This window comes from Zonotrichia albicollis, chromosome Z (assembly GCF_047830755.1).
Source record: "Zonotrichia albicollis isolate bZonAlb1 chromosome Z, bZonAlb1.hap1, whole genome shotgun sequence".
Taxonomy (NCBI): Eukaryota; Metazoa; Chordata; class Aves; order Passeriformes; family Passerellidae; genus Zonotrichia; species Zonotrichia albicollis.
In genome coordinates, this window is record NC_133860.1 from 37,524,310 (window position 1) to 37,542,864 (window position 18,555).

General features: G+C 40.6%; 1 protein-coding gene across 1 annotated transcript in view; it reads right to left on the bottom strand.

Moving 5' to 3' along the window:
• Positions 1 to 2,478: 2,478 nt before the first annotated feature.
• Positions 2,479 to 18,555, bottom strand: part of LOC102068709 (interleukin-6 receptor subunit beta) — a 34,611-nt gene continuing 18,534 nt past the window's right edge. Inside the window, exons 12-15 of the mRNA XM_014271258.3 lie at positions 15,708 to 15,851; positions 12,593 to 12,689; positions 10,574 to 10,637; positions 2,479 to 6,583 (exon numbers count right to left, since the gene is read on the bottom strand). Coding sequence (XP_014126733.2) covers positions 6,107 to 6,583; positions 10,574 to 10,637; positions 12,593 to 12,689; positions 15,708 to 15,851 — 782 coding nt within the window. The 3' untranslated portion in view covers positions 2,479 to 6,106. The remainder of the gene's footprint in view (positions 6,584 to 10,573; positions 10,638 to 12,592; positions 12,690 to 15,707; positions 15,852 to 18,555) is intronic.

An 18,555-nucleotide genomic window follows, 5' to 3' on the forward strand; every position in this document is an offset into this window, starting at 1 on the left:
ATTGGAAATTACAGCTTCTTTGACACAGCTGTGATAATTAAAAAGTTACAGAAACACATGTAGCTTCCTTTCTAAAAGTGAGTAGGTAGCACTTGAAAATAATACACAGAAGTCACAGTGGCCAAGTTAATTTCAAGACTCTGTAACCCACTAAACCACCAGATACTAAACATGCAACCACAGCTGTAATGCCAAAAGGCATTATTGCATACTATGGATCCTAATTCTGATGGTACCCAGTAGCCACACATGTGAAATGAATGCCAGAATGGTTATTTAATTAGGACTTGGAAGAAAGCAAATGATTTATGATTGCTGAGTACCTTGGCTTGAACCACTCACTACCAGCAAAGTTTAAGGGTAGCAATTACAGAATCACAGAATCAAGTAGGTTGAAGAGGACCTTGGAGATCAACCTATGACCTAACATCATCTTATGAAATAAACCATGGCACTGAGTGCCACATCCAGCCTTTTTAAAAATATCTTGAGGGACAGTGACTCCACCATCTCCCTCAGCAGCCTATTCCATCGCCCAATCACTGTGAAGAAATTTTTTCTAGAGTCTAGCCTAAACTCCTCTGGCACAGCTTGAGGCTGTGTCCTGGCTGTGGTTGTCTAGGAAAGAGACCAACCCCCACCTGATGGCACCCTCATTGCAGGCAGTTGTTGGGAGCACTGAGGTCTCCTCTAAGCCTCCTTTTTATTCCGGGCCAAACACCCCCAGCTCCCTCAGCTGCTCCTCCTCAGACTTGTGCTCCACACTCTTCCACAGCTCTGTTGCCCTTTTCTGGACATGTCTGAGTATCTCAACATCCTCTCTAAACTGAGGGGCCCAGAACTGGACACAGGATTCCAGGTGTGGCCTCAGCAGGGCCCAGCACAGGGGGACAATTCCTGCCCTGGCCCTGCTGGCCACAGCATTGCTGATCCAGGCCAGGATGCCATTGGCCTTCTTTGCCACCTGGGCACAGCCTGGCTCATGTTCAGCTGCTGTCACCAGCACCCCCAGGTCCCTTTCTGCCTGGCCCCTGTCCAGTCACTCTGTCCCCAGCCTGTAAATCTGCAGGGAATTGCTGTGGACAAAGTACAGGACCTGGCACTTGGTCTTGTTATACCTCAGATTGTTGGGCTCAGCCCATCTATCCAGCCTGTCCAGGTCTCCCTGCAGAGCCCTCCTACCCTCCAGCAGATCAACACTCACACCCAGCTTGGTGTCATCTGCTAATTTGCTGTGGTAGACTCAATCCCCTCATTTGAATCATCAGAAAGGAAAGTAAACAGGACTTAATCCAACACAGATTCCTGGAGGACACCGCTGGTGACTGATTCCCAGCTGGATGCAGCACCATTTGCCACCACTCTCTGGGCCCATCCCCAAATTACTATTTGGGAAAGGCCAGAGAATACATTTTGTTCTGTTATGGTTTTTTTTTATTGTTCTCTTATCCACTTCTGTGCTAGCAATCTATGAAAAACTATAAATCTATGAAAAATTGTATGCAGCCTGTAAATTTTCAGGTAAAATAGCATGTTTACTACTCTCCAGCTTACCTAGGCTCCAGTGTCTCCAGTAAGGACCTGGACCCATTTAATCTGTTTTCCTGACAGTGATGGTTGTAGCTTTGCCCATCATTCTTCAGAAGTTTTCTTTGTCCTCCCTGTGTCTGCCACTTCAACAAGTCCAGAGTAGTTCCTCAGTGGGCTCATTCTGGTAAAATAATAAGCCCACTCATTTGCTTGGGGAAAGCTTTGTGGAAGAAAGTTAGAGCATAGGTCTTACAAGAGGTGGCTTAGGGAGCTGAGGATGTTTAGCTGGAGAGAAGGAGGCTCAGAGAAGGGATCTTGTCGCTCTCTGTAACTGTCTAAGAGGATGTTGCAGTGAGATGAGGGTCAGTATATTCTTTAAAATTTGGGTGTTTAAGTGGTAGGTGCTGCTGCCTATCTCTTGTCCCCAGCAAGCCTCTCCTGTCAAAAGGCAAGCTGAGTTAACATTCAGGCAATGCACTCTAACCTCCACTCAACACTCACTGCAGCTGGCTCAGCAACAGAAGCAAGAAAGGCTCTTTTGCAAGGTTTTATTCCAGCAGAATAACACAGTATCTGAAGGCAAACCCAGGGAAAGAGGACGAACTCCGTGGAGCAGTCATTTTATAAAGGGGAAGGGGTGGGGGGCAGAGCTGAGGGCTGGGCAGAGGGAGGTTTAGATTGAATATCTGGAAACATTTCTTCCCAGGAAGGGTGGTCAAGCCTTGGAACACACTACCCAGGGAACTGGTTAAGCCACCATCCCAGGAGGCACTTAAGGATGTGGTTTAGCGGTGGGCTTGGCCATATTAAGTTTTCAGTTGGTCTCAATCCTAAAGGTCGTTTCCAGCCTCACTGATCTGTGATTCTGTGAAGCACTGGAGGGGTCTCTGAGGATGTGTGATGGAAATGACCATTTCTAGCACAGCAGGTTGTTTTTAGTTTTATTATCAAGCTGGTGCTTCTGCTGTAGAATTGAAATAGTTATGAGGATAAGATTATTCCCATCCCAACACCACTGGCATGGAGTGATTTATCTTAGCAGTCTTCTACAAACAGTGCTCAAAGTGAGTGGTGTAAGGTGTCACTATTTTCATTATCCAGGTTCATACAAATTCCATCAACATTGTACCAGAACTCATTTAACCTCATTCAGGTGGCAGACACATAGCACCACTGAGTGAGAGAAACAGGCAAGCCACAAACCTATGACACTGGGCCAAGAGTATCTTCTGTAACCAGAGGTCTTTCATGAAGGGCTTCATTATTTGACAATTTTTGTAGCAATAACTGCAGTTGACTTGAGTTGACAGGATGCCCCTGTGTTCTCTGCTTTCCAGACAGCTCTGCTCAAATGCAGATACTATTGTGCCATAAAAGTGACTAAAAGGGTTAAGGCTCTGAGCTTAAAGGCTTAGATTCTGGGGGAATTTGTAGATATTTGGTAGACATTATTATTCACTTGTTAACTAATGCAGAATAAGCCTCTACAGTATTGTTGTTGCTGCAATGTCCTGTTCCAGGGTGAGTCCTTGTTTGTTTTGTGTCTGATACAGTATTAATTTTCAGAGCTAACTACTGCAGTGTAGTCTGACTTTAAGCACTAAATTAAAAATATGACAAATTAAAATAATAAAAACTCCTCATGCAAGAAGAAACATCTACTCTGGATACCAGAAAAATACATGTATACTAACCTAGTTTTGTGCTGTATTAGAGACTGAGTATTACTTTCCTTTTTATGTAAATATAGAATGATAAAGTACTGTAACCTTACAGTATAATATCCCATGCTATAAATCATGATGATGATGTGCTTCCAGGCCTACAGTTGTCTAAGCTTTCACCATGTCTAAATTCTCACTAATGGTGACAGTGATCATCCAGAGCTATGCTGACAGTGAAAAAGCAGCAAAAATTTAATTATAAAATACCTTGTCTTTTGTGGTCCTGAGCTTTCACATCTGCAATTTCACTCCACATAACATATATTGAAGCTAAGAATATTGATGCTAAGAACACTACACTAACCACTTGAACAGTACTATAACACATGGAATCAAGTATCTTACATGTTTATTTGTGTAAGAAGGTTTCTGCAGTCACTGTTTTTTAAACTGCTTGAAGAGGTCAGAGAGTACAACTAGATAATTGTTGTAGGACCATTCTAACTGAAATAAAAATCTCCACAGGAGAGCCAACCAAAAACAGATACCACAGACATCTGTATTTCCCTAACCCGAAGACCTGAACATGGTATGTCTCTTGTATTGCAGAGTAAGTACATTATTCCAACTAAACCTCCTTTTTGGCTCCATGAAACTATTTAGTAAATGTGCTTTTTCTATTTCTCTCCACATAAAAGGTTCTTTCTTTGCTCCCAAAGTATACATCATAATGAGATGGGTTTTGAATTTGTTTCCAATCTCCACACCAGGATTTTATATGTATCTCTTATTCTCCCAAATGTACTGTTTATGGCCATTGTGCAAATATTGCTCTAATGAGATCAATTAAGAATTACATATATTTTGAACTTTATAACTGAAAGTAGAATGCATCTATACCTTCTATTTAATATCCATGGGTGGAACTCTCCTGTTCTGCTATATGAATTGTCTGTAATAAGATGTCAGGCAATGGCTAGTAGAGTGGAGTTGATAATCACCAGGTTAAAAGCCCAATCTGTCTCTTGAGTTTCATGTTTCATGTACTGGAACTGCTTACAAGGCTTTAGTTTGGTTCTACTTGCTTACTTTATACATATTTTATCCATAACAGAATAATACGTATTGGTTTGTTAGATCCAGAGTACAAAAAGAAGAATTTGGTGTTTACAGGGATGAGTAAAACTATTGAAGGTATGCACCAGAAAAATAAGTTTCTTTGGCCAGAAATGAAAGAAATACTGTAAGTAATGAGCATGGATAATTATTTTATTCTGGAAAAGGGCAAATTATGACTACTTGATAAAGATTATATATCAGGACTTCATTGTCTGTAACAGCATTTCAATAGCACTACTTGATATTATCAGTAAAAATAGCTCCACTAACAGCAGGATCATTTGCATTCTCTTAAATTCAATTAGGCAAAGTCACCAAATTAAAGTTCAGAAAAAGAAGAAAGATATTTAAAGGGCTGTCCAAAGTTGTGCAGTCTCTAGGGTGTGCTTCTCTTACCTCTTGTTTCAATTGCAAGATTTAACAGCTATGAGTGCACATTGCTTTGTGGGACAAGAAGGAATTTTAAGTGCTAAGAAAAAATACAGTGCATAACCCACAGTGAAATACAGGTTTGTTCCTGGTAATCTTAACAGACAAAGAGACAGTGAATATAAATAAGGAAAATTAATAAACTAGGTTTTGTTTTGGATTCTCACTGAATCAATGAAGTGGGGATATGGAATTTCTCCGAGTTTTTGTGAGCATGGCTATTCTATAATTCTATCATTCATGCTGCCTGATATGAGTGGAAATATTTGCGTGAATGCCAATCATCCTTCACTTTTAATGAGAAAATTTTTTAAAATATCCATCTATGGATTCTCTGGTGCTTATGATACAGTTGATCAATTTCTTTCTCCACAAAGCAATTTTAATAAAATACTCCTTAAACTTGAGACAACAACAATAAACTGGGTCTTCTACAATAAGTGCAGACCATTAATGGTTGGAGATTTCATGACTGAGAAACTCTTGTAAGCCTGAAAATGGTTGAGACTCCTTGCATTGTGGAGATACATGATGGAGTTGCATAGACAGCATATTGAGGAAGACCCTTTTATCCCCTGTATTCTAGTGGCTCCTCTTCCAGGCAATCTTGGGAGGTATGGATACTTGAAATCCATGTTCAGCTCCTGAAGTCTGTTTAACAGTTATTGTCATTGCAGTGTGAAAATATATCTGCAATTACACCTCATCACAAATTTTGGATGGGTTTTTCTGAATGTGTGGGCAATTGTAGGAGGAAATAGCCTTAATTTCATACAAGTAACAACTCCAATACTGTTAATGAAACTTATTATCATCTTCACTTACACAGCACTATTTATCTACAATGAATAAAGGTGTAAAGTTCTGGAATGTAAAGCACTAATGGTGTTTTTCATGGATCAATAAGCAAACTTTAGATTCCTAATTTGAAGCGGTGGACACTTTTGCTGTAATTTTTTTTTTGGCGAAGAACTTACTGGATCTGAAAATCAGATCCGAAGCTGGTCAAAGGGAGTAGAGAATTTTTCTGATGTCTACAATGACATTGTGCTTAGAGTGGAAACCTTGAATGGCTCCTGAATGCCCTGGAACAAAATATCAAGCAAGAGGTACTTTACTGAAAGATTTTTCATGTAAATCACTAAAGGTTTTGGCGTGTGAAGATGAACTTTTCCACTGGACGACTGTGTTGAAATAGCTAATCTTATAATACAATCAATCTATTTCACCAAGGAAAGTTACTATAGTGGAGATAATTATTGTCACAAGCTCACTGTCCCATATGGTCCTAGTGGCTCCACTGACGTACAACAAGACTTGGAACTTCATTTTATGGTAAGGAAAATAATGAAGATGCTTCAGGTTTAATTGGCTTGTCCCATGAAATTTGGTCCAGATGGCAGAAGTACCACCTGGCTTTGTTTGAGGTAGTCCTGGGAAGCAAACAAAACCTTCTGCACAGTTTGTGCTGGCTTACTGCTTAGTTCCATTTTCAGACGAGGATGAGCAGTTCTTTCAGGTGTGCTCATTGCCAGACCCATCAGGGCTTTCTGACTAAACTCCATGCTGGCATAGTCACTCAAGAGTGGTACTTCCGTGGAAATGGTGTCTTCTTCACTTGTCACTGCTTCTGCAGGGATTTCTTCATGCCTTGGACTCATGTCTATGCTATTGCTAGGTTTTTCTGACTGGCAGGTGTCATGCTTGTTGTCTTCTCCACCATCTATGGAGAGATCTAGGGTCAGAGGAACCTTTGATTCATGCTCTATGACAAAAAGGCTGGTGGTATCATTGTCTGACAGGGCCTGAAGCAGTGTTCCTGAAACGCGTTTCCAATTAGTCTGTGGGACAAAGCAAGAAAAAAGAATAACATGCTAATTAATCCATTTTAGCACATCTTTGGTTTTAGAAATATAGCTGAAAGTTTAAAGGACCATCATCTCTGGTCCCATAGTATTTAATCAGTTTTTCTTGCTTTTATGTTTACTTTACACCAAAATTAGTGATGATAAAATATAAGCCTCATGATGTGCTGTTCTGAGAACACAGCTTTTAAAAAATTTAGCAAATATATTACTGTGAAAAGGCAGAAATTTGAACAGCAGCCAGAAAACATTAAGCTGTCAGCTGCTATGAACAGTTTGTTATTAAACTTCAAGCCATGCCGTGATCTGAGTATACCTGGGGTAATAAATTTTTTGCAAATTCTGGATGGTTAAATGGAGAACTGTTGGTAAAACCAAGCTTCCTTATTTTCCTCCTAGATTATTCTGTGTTTGCCGTAATGGTTTTTAAACTATGGGCAGGCTGTTATAGCTATTAGACATTCTTCTTTCCTTCCCCCCCTACCTCCCTGTCCCCACCTGCTCTAAACTTGTTTACAATGGGCTTTTTTGCAAGAAATAAGTAAGTGTGCATTGTTTTTTATTTTCTTTCTTCTTACAAGTTGTGATCTGACCAAGAAATGAGAATTTTGTTCTTTGAAGTCTCAGGAATACCAAATAAAATCTCTCTCTTTTTCACTCGTTATGGGATAAGTAGACATCACTACATGGTTAACTTCTGTCTTTTTAAAATAAAGATCTGTATGATATGTATGTTCATTATCGTATTTTTTTTTATGAAGAGCAGCCCAAATTCCCAAAGCTACCAAATCTGAAATAGGTTTTATGTCTACCTGGACTTTGGTAAAGCACATGATACCATTTCCCACGGAGCTCTGCTGGATAAATGGGCTGCTCCTGGCTTAGGCAGTTACACTCTTACTAGGTAAAAAACTGCCTGGATGGCCAGGCCCAGAGAGTGGTGTGAGTGGAGTTACATCCAGCTGGTGTTCAGCCACCAGTGCTGTTTCCCAGGGCTCAGTACTGGGGCCAGTCCTGTTTAACATCTTCACCAGTGATCTCATGGAGGGCACCCTCAATCATTTCACAGGTGACACCAAGCTGGGTGGGAGTGCTGATCTGCTGGAGGGCAGGGAGGCTCTGCAGAGGGATCTGGGCAGGCTGCATCATGGCTGAGGCCAAAGGCCCAGTGCTGGGTCCTGCCCTTGGGTCACACCAACCCCAGACAGCTCCACAGGCTGGGGCAGAGTGGCTGAAAAGGAGCTGGGGGTGCTGGTGGCAGCAGCTGAACATGAGCCAGGCTGTGCCCAGGAGGCCAAGAAGGCCAATGGCATCCTGGCCTGGATCAGCAATGCTGTGGCCAGCAGGGCCAGGGCAGGGATTGTCCCCCTGTGCTGGGCACTGGTGAGGCCACAGCTGGAATCCTGTCCAGTGCTGAGCTCTCAGTTTAGGAAGGACTTTGAGGTGCTAGAGTGTGTTCAGAGGAGGGCAACAGAGCAGTGGAAGGGTCTGGAGCACAAGTCCAATGGGGAGCTGGAGGTGTTCAGTCTGGAAAAAAGGAGGCTCTGGGGGGACCTTATCACTCCCTACAATTGCCTGAAAGGAGCATGTAGCCAGGTGGGGGTTGGTCTCTTTGCCTAGGTAGCAAGTGACAGGATGAGAGGAAATGGCCTCAGGTTGTACTAGTAAAAGGTTTAGATTGGATATTAGGAAGAATTTCTTCTCAAAAAGAGTGGTCAGGCTGTCCAGGGATGTGGTGGATTCACCATCCCTGAAAGTGTTTGGAAAAGGTCTTCCTGTGTCAGTTGGAGACATGGATCATTGGTGAACTGGTTAATGGTTAGACTTGATGATCATGGAGGTCTTTTCTAAACAACATAGCAATGCTAGGATTCTGTCTGAAAGAGGCAATAGACAAAGAAGAAGAAGCATCTTTGAAGAATTTTGGCTATATAGGAAGACCAGGAGACTGGTTTGGGTGACTGACTGACATTTTAGTTCCCCACAGTTCGTTTTTCTCATCTCTGTAATGAGAATATCTTCAGTTCCTCCTGCTGCTCTGTACCATGGGATGTATGATTTATATTTTGTTAAGTAATCCCCTGGATTACTGGACAACAAGTTGTCTTGCTGTCTTTTTTGGATTATTTTTGTATTTTTTGTCACGAGTTGCTAAGTTGCTCAACTAAACTGATGTGGTTCAGTCTTGGAACAACTAGAAATCAAATGAATGTACAGAATATAGAAAGATTTGCTCCCTGCCCCTGTTTTGCCTTACCTTTTTGGGGAATACCTTTCTCCACAGTTCATTAATTGTTCAGATTACCAAATTAATTCTAGACAATGTATCTGCTAAACTGTTTACTGTACTGTCTCCTGACATAGTGCTTTTTCTGCTTTCTTCCAAACGATTATCTGGTGTCTGGTATTTCTTTGTCTAACATGTTGTGAACATTGCAATATTCTCTACCAGGCATGGTTAATACAAACTTCATTTTCTTTGACAGTTTCTTTGCTTCTGCAATAAAAGTTAAAGGCATTTTTAATTTATATATTTTGCTTTTATGCATTTTATGTCAAAATGGCACTGTGGTTCATAAAACCTACTTGTCCTTTCTGTAGCATGCAGTCTCAGCATGTTTCACTTGCATTTCTTCATTGCAAAATGGCTATCTGATGACTAGCTCTGAACTCATCACTTCTTTGGCTGCATTTAGGTGGAAGAAAGCAAGTGAGAAAGTCCTGATCTGGAATATGAAAATTCCTACTTGCTCTGTTGCAGGAAGCAATGTTGATGTTCAGCAAAACTTCTGATTATCAGCAGACTATCAGGGTCTTCTGAAATACTGTTTCTGATTAGTTCACTCGGTATCCCAGTTCTGGACAGTAGATACCTACCTAGCCAATGCCCAAAATTTGATGAGATAGAAGTCTGCTTGTTAAAGTTCATGAGAGGAACTGCTAGATTGTCAAGTGCCAACTCAAGTTCAAGTCTTCCAGAAAAAGAGATTTATAAAGGAAAGCAGTAGGAATTCCTGATACAAAACCATGATCATAGGTGGTCTGAGACTTATGAGATAAACTTATGTGTTCTAAAAGGAGGACTTTTAGTAGCAGATGTCACAAAAACTGCAGCAGAAATCTTGCTAAATGTGGGAAGGCAAGGAGGTGAAGATACAAATAAGTCCACTAATAGGCAAAAGTGGATAATGTGGTCTCCAACAGTTGATTCTAATAGCTGTATTTTTTCCTAACAGCTGATTTTCCTGCTTATTTAGTATTGAAATTCTGGTATACTTAGCAAAATAAAGGGGAAAGCTGTGGGCAAGATGTGAGCATGCTGCTGAACCTTGGGGCCTATAGGTAGATAGGTGCTCCTCAGACAGCCACCAGCTGCCAGACAGAACCCCTGGATTGCTTTGGAGGCAAGCTGAGGAGCAGACTTCAGAAAACACCATGTTACATGGCCTCTCTCATTAGACTTCTCTGGAATTAGGCCACAATCCACTACTTTGTAATTTGAACAACTTGTACTTAATAATCAGTTTGAGTTGGTGAAAACTGACTTAATGGTTAGACTTCATGGCACTTCATTTTATGGTAAGGAAAATAATGAAGATGCTTCAGGTTTAATTGGCTTGTCCCATGAAATTTGGTCCAGATGGACAAAAAACCTCTGAATTTCTCTCTTTAGACTCCATCTACCTCCATTCAGCTTTGATTTGTTCTTTTAAGGATCATGTCTTTAAAAATGCTTTACAATGTACTCAAAAACAGTCTGAGACCTTTATTAAATTTTAAAGTGTATACAGCCTATGCCTAAATAGAAACTATCCCCATCCTATATTTTGAATATTACTCTGGCTTCCAAGCAGCTGATATTAGACATTCTCTTGAGTAAAGTGTCAAAGGACAGATAACTAGCACTATAGCTTAATTGAAGATCTCCCCTCTGTATTTTTTTCATGCTGTCAGAAGAGTACTCACCATATCCTGGAGTGCAGTGCTGTTTCCTGGGGTGGGTACACTGTGCCAATATGATATTTTCAGCCTGTAAAGAAGTGCTTTCCATTTAACATCAGGTTAGATGACTGACATTTCCTATGCATCTAAATTAGTTTTTGCTCATACATAACATATTGACATTTTTGTAACCATAAAAAAAGTGTTCTACAGAGACATTTAAGCATAATGCTCATTAAAAGCTGAAGAACAAACTTGGTTGTCTATACTGAAATACTGAGTTAATGATGATTAACATCCTTATTTAATGACAAAGGAGCTGTGAAAGTACTGGCAATGTTGTCTCTTTCTGTACTTTTAATGTATACATCTAATATTTCTATACATCTAATTTGTTATCATTTCCACAAATCCTCCATCTTCCTTGAGGTCTTTGGGATATAAAAAACAAAGCTTGTTTTAGTAAGTATTTGCTCCTGGGCTTTGATTTAAAAGTTTCCTTTCCCCTGAAAACAAAGAGCAAGATGCTTCTGCATTCAGCCCCTGTGCAATGGCACCGTTAGTCTGGAAGAAGCTCTAAGGAGACAACACAACTCCTGCTCTTTCCTGATTGTTTTGAGTTTGGCTCTTTCTGGGAGCTATCACATACAGTATCTCACCTCCATAAAAAAAGCCTCAACAAAGCTGTAAGAGAGGCTGAGACTTTAAGTAGTCCAACACTCTGCCTTAGTGTTGGTTTCAGTATTTTCCTGTTTTGAAAGTAAAGCTAGACTTCATTAGCTTTAGGGTACTTTGCCTCTGCTTAGGCTGTGGTTGGAGGTGAAAACTGTGGCTGTAAAGTTACTGAATCTCCTGCTGATCCTGTGAAGATGGGTGTTTGGCTGGCTGGTGATGCCTTTCTTAAAAATCAAGACAATTGAGACGAAGGTTATCACTGGGACCCTTTATCTCAGTTCAAATGTTCAATATTACTACAAATATACAAATTTAAGCACTATTTTGTAGTCCCACACTGGGCTTCTGGGTGCTGCCTGGTTGTTTTGTGTTTTGTTTTACTTTTTCCCCCTTTCTTCTTTCCTATTGAGCCCAGACAAAGAGGTGTAGTCTTATAGTGAACAAAATGAAGTTTACTCTAGGTCAAAACTAGGTTACTCTCAGAAGTTCCTGCCAAAACTGTTGTATCAGACACAGTGCAACTTAGAATACCACCTGAAAAGGCAGAGTCTGTTTCCCAGTGGCAAGGACAAGTGTTAAAAGCTAAAGCAGGCTATGTCATGCTGTGTGGCTCTCAAGCCACAGGTTGTGCCAACTGTCCTTCAGCAGTTGTGCTTTCAGCTTCTGAGGCCAGTGCTTTGTGAAGAAGAGTAAAAGGGAAGGTAGTGTTCTAGGACACCAAATAGTAACATGAGTGGTTGTATGCAATTAGGTTTGTCAGAAAATTATTATTGGAACCCATTACTATGCAAACTTTCTAGTCATAGTGTATGCTCCTGATATTGTACTTCAGATTATTATGTGGGGGTGAATAGTTTATTATTGCAGAAACCAATTTTTCATAAAATAAGAGGACCATTGCCAGAACTTACAGTCACCCTTATTATTCTCTCTTGTTCCCACTCATTTATTGTTCCTTGTCATTATGTGCTTATATGCATACTTTATAAGTTTAATATCCAAATGTGTTTACAAGAAACATCTTAGATAAAATTTATCAAATGCATGCTTTATCTGTATGTATATAGCATATGTCCCAGTGTGAGAAATGGTCCTGTGTCTTTCTAAGAGTGTTTGTGACAGGAGTTAGTCAGATAAAGGAACCAAAATCTAAAGAGTACAGATTTTTTACAGATTTGTTTTACCATTTAAATTAGCTTATATTGGCTTGTAATTGCTCTCACTGTGAGATTACTGTGGTGCTTTTGGTGTTGTGCATTTTTTGAGCTGTGTTGCCTTTAATGACAAGAAAGGCCTGGTGTCATTGAAACTCAGAGCTAAGCAAAACAAGAGTGCTGCTAGCAACTCCAGCCAATATTCTGTTCTTACCTTTTAATCACCAGAGAACAAGTGAGAGGTGCAAAAACCAGAATGAGTACCATGCTGAAACAAAGACCAATCACAAAACCTTCAAGTTCTCCTTTATCTGATGGGAAACAGAAAGCTTGAATCAGATTTATGGCTTTAAGTACAGAAAGACCTTATTAACTTCATGAGAGAAATATTTCAAACAGAAGTCAAAGCCAACTTTACGCATTGTTCTGGAATTTAAGTAAAATTTAGTTAAAACTAAAGCTGGTATTCTCAGGGGAATGTGGGCTTTTCAGGTTTGTATTTTTAAGCTATATAGGTATCATAGAATCACAGAATGGTTGGGATTGGAAGGGATCTCTGAAGCTCATCTATTCTAATCCCCTACTAGCAGGTTCACCTAAAGCAGGTGAGACAGGATTGCATCCAGGCAGGTTTTGAGTATCTGTATGTAAGAAGACTCCCCAGCCTCTCTGGTCAATATCACCCTCACAGTAAAGAAGTTCATCATGTTCAGGTAGAAATTCCTGTGTCTCAGTTTATGCTCGTTGCCTCTTTTTGTGTCATTGGGCACCCCAGAAAAGGGTCTGGCCCCATTTTCCTGACATTTGCCCTTAGGGTATTTGTATATATTGCTGAGGTCCCCTCTCTGTTGCCTCTTCTCCATGGTAAAAAGGCCCAGCTCTCCCTGCCTTTCCTCGCTAGCAAGGTGCTCCAGCTCCCAAAACACCTTTGCAGCTCTTCACTGGACCCACTCCAGGAGCTCCATGTCTCCGCTGTCCTGAGGAGCCCAGAACTGGACACAGCACTCCAGGTGAGGCCTCAGCAGGGCTGAGTAGAGGGGCAGGATCACCTCCCTCCACCTGCTGGCAATGCTCTTCCCAATGCCCCCAGGTTACCATTGGCCTTCTTGGCCACCAGGACACACTGCTGGCTCATGGAGAGCTTCTTGCCCACCAGAACCCCCAGGTCCTTCTCCACAGAGCTGCTCCCCAGCAGGGCAGCCCCAGCCTGTGCTGGTGCCTGGGGTTGTTGCTCCCCAGGTGCAGGGCCCTGCACTTGCCCTTGCTGAATTTCAGATGGTTCTTTGTCCATCTCCACCTGCCAAGTGGTTTATTTCCTCCCCGTGCTGTTATGTGAGCTCTAACTTGTTTAACAGGTCAGGACCCTCATGCACATCTAACATTATAAGAAACTATTTAAATGAAAGTAGCTTTTTATTGATTTCAGGATTTACTGGTAGTGTTTGGGGTTTTTTTGTTGGTTGGTTTTCATTTTTGTTTTCTGGGGATTTTGCTTGTTTGTTTGTGGGGTTTTTATTTGATTGGGCTTTATTTTGTTTTAGGGTTGTTTTGAGAGGTCGTGCCTGGTCCTGATAGCAATAACACAGCTTGTGTATTTAGATATTGTCCATGCTTTAACTTTTAAGATCATTAAGACCACTTTATCTGTAATCAGTCATTTGTCAAGCCTTGAAGCAAACCTATGTCTCATATTGCCTCTTAATACTTGCTTGAGATATTTTCTATCAAGATCCCACCTACCTACAGAGGAGAAAGTGTTTGAGAGGTTAATGAATGTTGATAAAATGCTCAGGCTAACACAAGAACCAAAGCTGACTGTGATGTTAAGAGGGAGTCAGTGTAGATGTCTTTGTTATAGATTTTTGATGTCTCCTTCGTTATAGGAGACAGCAAAAGTTTAAAAATAGTTCTTGTATAGTGTGGCCAGTTCATGATTGTGTTACTGATATTGACAAACCATATTTGCAAAAAAAAAAAAAAGCCACTTGCTTTTTCTTTTCCTACCCATCCCCCAACAATAGTCCTTTTTTTTTTTTTTTTTTTACCAAACAGCTACCTAATGTTCAAAACTAATTTGGAAAGCTGCAAACTGCTCCGTTGCTTAAATTTGTTCTTTATAGCAAAGAAACCTGAGATACTTCTAATGGATGAAACCTGTGAAATGTTTGGGAAGAGCAAAAATAGTAAATGTAATATTTAAATTCAGTGTAATTACTTGATTTTTAAAAATGTTGTGTTAATTTCACTCTGCATTTTTGTTACTTCACTGAAAAATTGAATACTTTTCAAATACATACTTGGTAGGCTGAATGAAATAGAGTCTTGAAGAAAGCTCTAGGGAGAGGCTTTAATATTTTGTGTTGACAGGAGAAAGTTTTCAGTGGGGGGAGGAGGGGTGCAAATCCTGTTGATTTCAAGGAAGATTTTAAATTTCTTTCTTTTTATCTCTTTACATTTTTGACTATTTATTTGTATGGTTTTATATCTCTTTCACTTAACGCAAAAAAGCTACTCTGGGGAGAAACCATTTGCATACTTCTGTTTCTGAATATCACAGGTTCCTGATACCATCTTAGCATGTTCTTTTATTTTTCTATTTAGAAATCTCCATTAAGGGAAGCTGTGGTCAAACAAAAAAAGTCTGTTGCAGCGTTAGTTTTAGTTTAACTGAGGAGGTGTTAAAAATGTTTGAAAGACTAAGTTTAGCCAACCTTATATGATTTGAAGATTTTTAGACTTTTTAAATGTCACTGTATTGGTCTTAGCCTATCCAGGCACTTCTGAGAACAGTAAACTTTTGTCAGTGACCTAAAGGACTTGTTACTTAGAATGTACTTAAATTATCAGAAAGCAAAAGATATTTTAGTTAGTGTTCACCCACACTAGGAGCAATTGAAAGGTACTTAATCTTTTATTTTTGCAGTTAATGGCTCAGGAAGCCAATTTTACATGACTGCTCAGGATTTTGCCAAAAGCAGATGATTGAACATTACTAGTCACAGGCAGAAATTTCATCTGATGAAATCTAAAGAGTAATTGTCAATAAATAAATATATGTGCACATAGCTAGGACAAAATGTCAGAAAAAGTTTCAGAGATGAAGAACCCTAGCTAAGTTCCCTGTATATTAGGTAATAAAATACAGGTAATATACAGATAATTAAATACTTTGTTCTGTGATACAAAGTTTATCTTGCAGAGGACCAATTTTTTGTGTTTGTTCTCAGTAACTGAGGATTGACTAATAAACCTTGTGAGGTTTATTATTGAGAGGACATAAAGCAAAGATTCATGCTGGATAATGAAGATGCAAAGGGGTTCCACAGTACCATATTTTGGAGTGCTGAAAGGCTGTGAAAGAGTCTGAGGTCCTTCTCCAGCACTAGTGAATCCTGAAATCTGCACACGATAGGTGGTCTTTTCCTTCAGTCCGGTAAGATGGTAACTTGTGATAGAAGCGTTGAGAGTAACAGCTGAAACACAAAAGGTTTTAGGAGGAGATGATTAGATGAGCTCTCATGGCTGAGCAGGTATCAGTGCAGCTGACTGGGCAAACAGCAAAATTTCAGTGCCCTGATCCTCATCTGGAGCAAACCAGACTGTACAGATGCTCTTTGGATGGATACAAGAGTTACCTAAAATATTTATGTACATTTAAAATCCAGCGGTTAAAAGCATGAGCTTTTGACACTCCAAGGCTGTATTGGGTTTGTATGGCCAAGTTTTGGTGGCAGGGGTGCTGCAGGAGTGGCTTTTGTGAGAAGTTGCCAGAAGCTTCCCATGTCCAGCAGGGCCAATCCCAGCTGGCCCAGGATGGAGGTGCCCCTGGCCAGGGCTGAGCCCATTAGAAATGGCTCTGTGATAACAGATCTAAGAAGGAAAAAAATGTTACTCTGCAAATGTAATTGCAGCCAGAGAAGAGCAGAGTGACAATATGTGAGAGCACAGCCCTGCAGACACCAAGGCTGGTGAAGGAGGGGCCGGAGGTGCTCCAGGCACCAGAGCTGAGGTTCCCCTGCAGCCGTGGTGGGACCGTGGTGAGGCAGCTGCGGCCCTGCAGCCATGGAGGCCCCAGGGGATGCAGAGATCCATGTGCAGCCCCTGGAGGGGACCCAGGCCAGAGCAGGTGGATGTCTGAGACAAGGCTGTGACCCTGTGGGAGGCCTGGGCTGGAGCAGGGTCCTGACAGGGATCTCCAGACCCATGGAGAGAGGAGCCCATGCTGGAGCAGGTCCTGGTAGGAGTCGTGACCCTGTGGGGGACACACACTGGAGCAGGCTATGCCTGAAGGACTTAATCCTGTAGGAAGTAAATAACGTGGATGCTGGAGCAGTTAGTGAAGAATGGTAACCCATGGGCTGTACTCATGCTGGAGAAGTTCATGGGAGAGCTGTCTCCCATGGGAGGCAATCCATGCCAGAGCGGGAAAAGGACTCTTTTCCCTGAGCAATGGCAGAAACAATCTGTGATGAACTGACTGTAACTCTCTCTGTGTCTCCCTGGTGGGGAAGAGCTGGAGGTGGGAAGGAGGGAGTGGTGGAGAAAGGTGTTTTAAAGATTTGTTTTACTTATCGTTATCCTACTCTGAATTGCGTCAGCAATAAATTCCATTAATTTCCCCAAGTCAATTTTGTTTTGCTCATGTGGTAATGTGTGATCTCTCCTAGTCATTATCTCAACCCGTGAATGTTTTGTTACATTTTCTCTCCCCTGTCCACCTGCAGAGCCAGAGTGGCTCTGGCTTCCAGTGGCTCTGGCATCCAGCCAGGGTCAAACCATCGCAGGTGATGAACACAGAAGGCTGCTTATACTTCATGAGAGGAAAATACATCTAAGATGCTGAACAGTTGTTCTTATGCTGAATGTAAGAGTTAACATTAGGACTAGCCCTCTTCACATACTTTACTCTCAATCCAGTTGTTAGTAGTGGTTTAGCTTGATTTATGCCAGTGCTATTACTCATCATTCAGTACAGAAACAGGGCTGTGCTTTCTGCTTTATCTGTTATGTGGAGCTTTCAGCTAAACCTGCCTTTTCTGATAGTGCAGTGACTTTTCCCTTGGCCAGAATAATGTACAAGCTGCCATGTTGTAAGGATGCCTTTGGGACAGAAATTACTCCTCAAGTTTGCCACTGTGGATTTAAAATCTTCACAGAAGGGGATGTGATGCTGTAGCCTATGGACTTCCTTCCCCCAAATTCTCCAGTAAAATTATGCTTCCTGCCTGGAAAAAATGGCTCTTGGATGCCATGTCACTGCTGTCTTAACTGGTTAAGATAGAGAAAAAAAAATTAAGTTCAGCCCTGGATGTTCCCATTCTGCCTGCTCTTGTGATTTCAGATAGGTATTTGAAGTGGAATAGAATCTCCAGAAGACCTTTTATGATTCTCTAAAGGCATAGGTCAACATGCATTATAGAACTTTTATTATCTCCCTTTGTCAGGTCTTACTTGATATTTGTCTTCCCTAGAATGTCTTCAATTTTATTTGAAATCCAGTACGTACAAAGTTAATGTATGATTACTTATGGCAAAGCGACTTTCCACTCTAGACCAGAAAGAAAATGTTTATCAAAAGAATATGGGGATTTTTTAAAATTGAAAACTCAGGTGGTCTGAATTCACAGCTATTAATTTATTTCTATTTGCAGAAGTTTCGTCATTTGTAGTTTGTTAAGGTTGGAAAAGATCTCTAAGGTTATCCAAACTCAGTAATAAAAACTACCAATTTAATAAAATGTTTCCAAAATTAAATTTGTAATGGTGTATTTAGAAACATAAGAAATGCAAACTGCTAATTGAGTTGAAAAATGAAATATGAAATGTCTTGCATCTTATAGAAAGGCTCTGAATCAAGCTTGGATGAAGTGCTATGAAACATAAGTCATTTGCTTACATAACATAATATTTGTTTGTGACTGAAATCGTAATAGTGAAAATGTGTGTCTTCCTTTAGGCGCTCCTACAAAATTCTGCTGTAGTCTCAGAAATGTAATTTTTATGGAAATAGCAATATTTAATTTGAGATAAAAATTAGAAAATTCTAAGTGCTCATGGGAGCATCTAGAGCATTAAGAGTCTAACCAGGAGCTGACCTTTGAGAGCAGAGCACTCAATTTGTACAGAAATCATAAATAACTCAGTAGACTACATGGTCTGAATGAAGCTCTTCTTTCA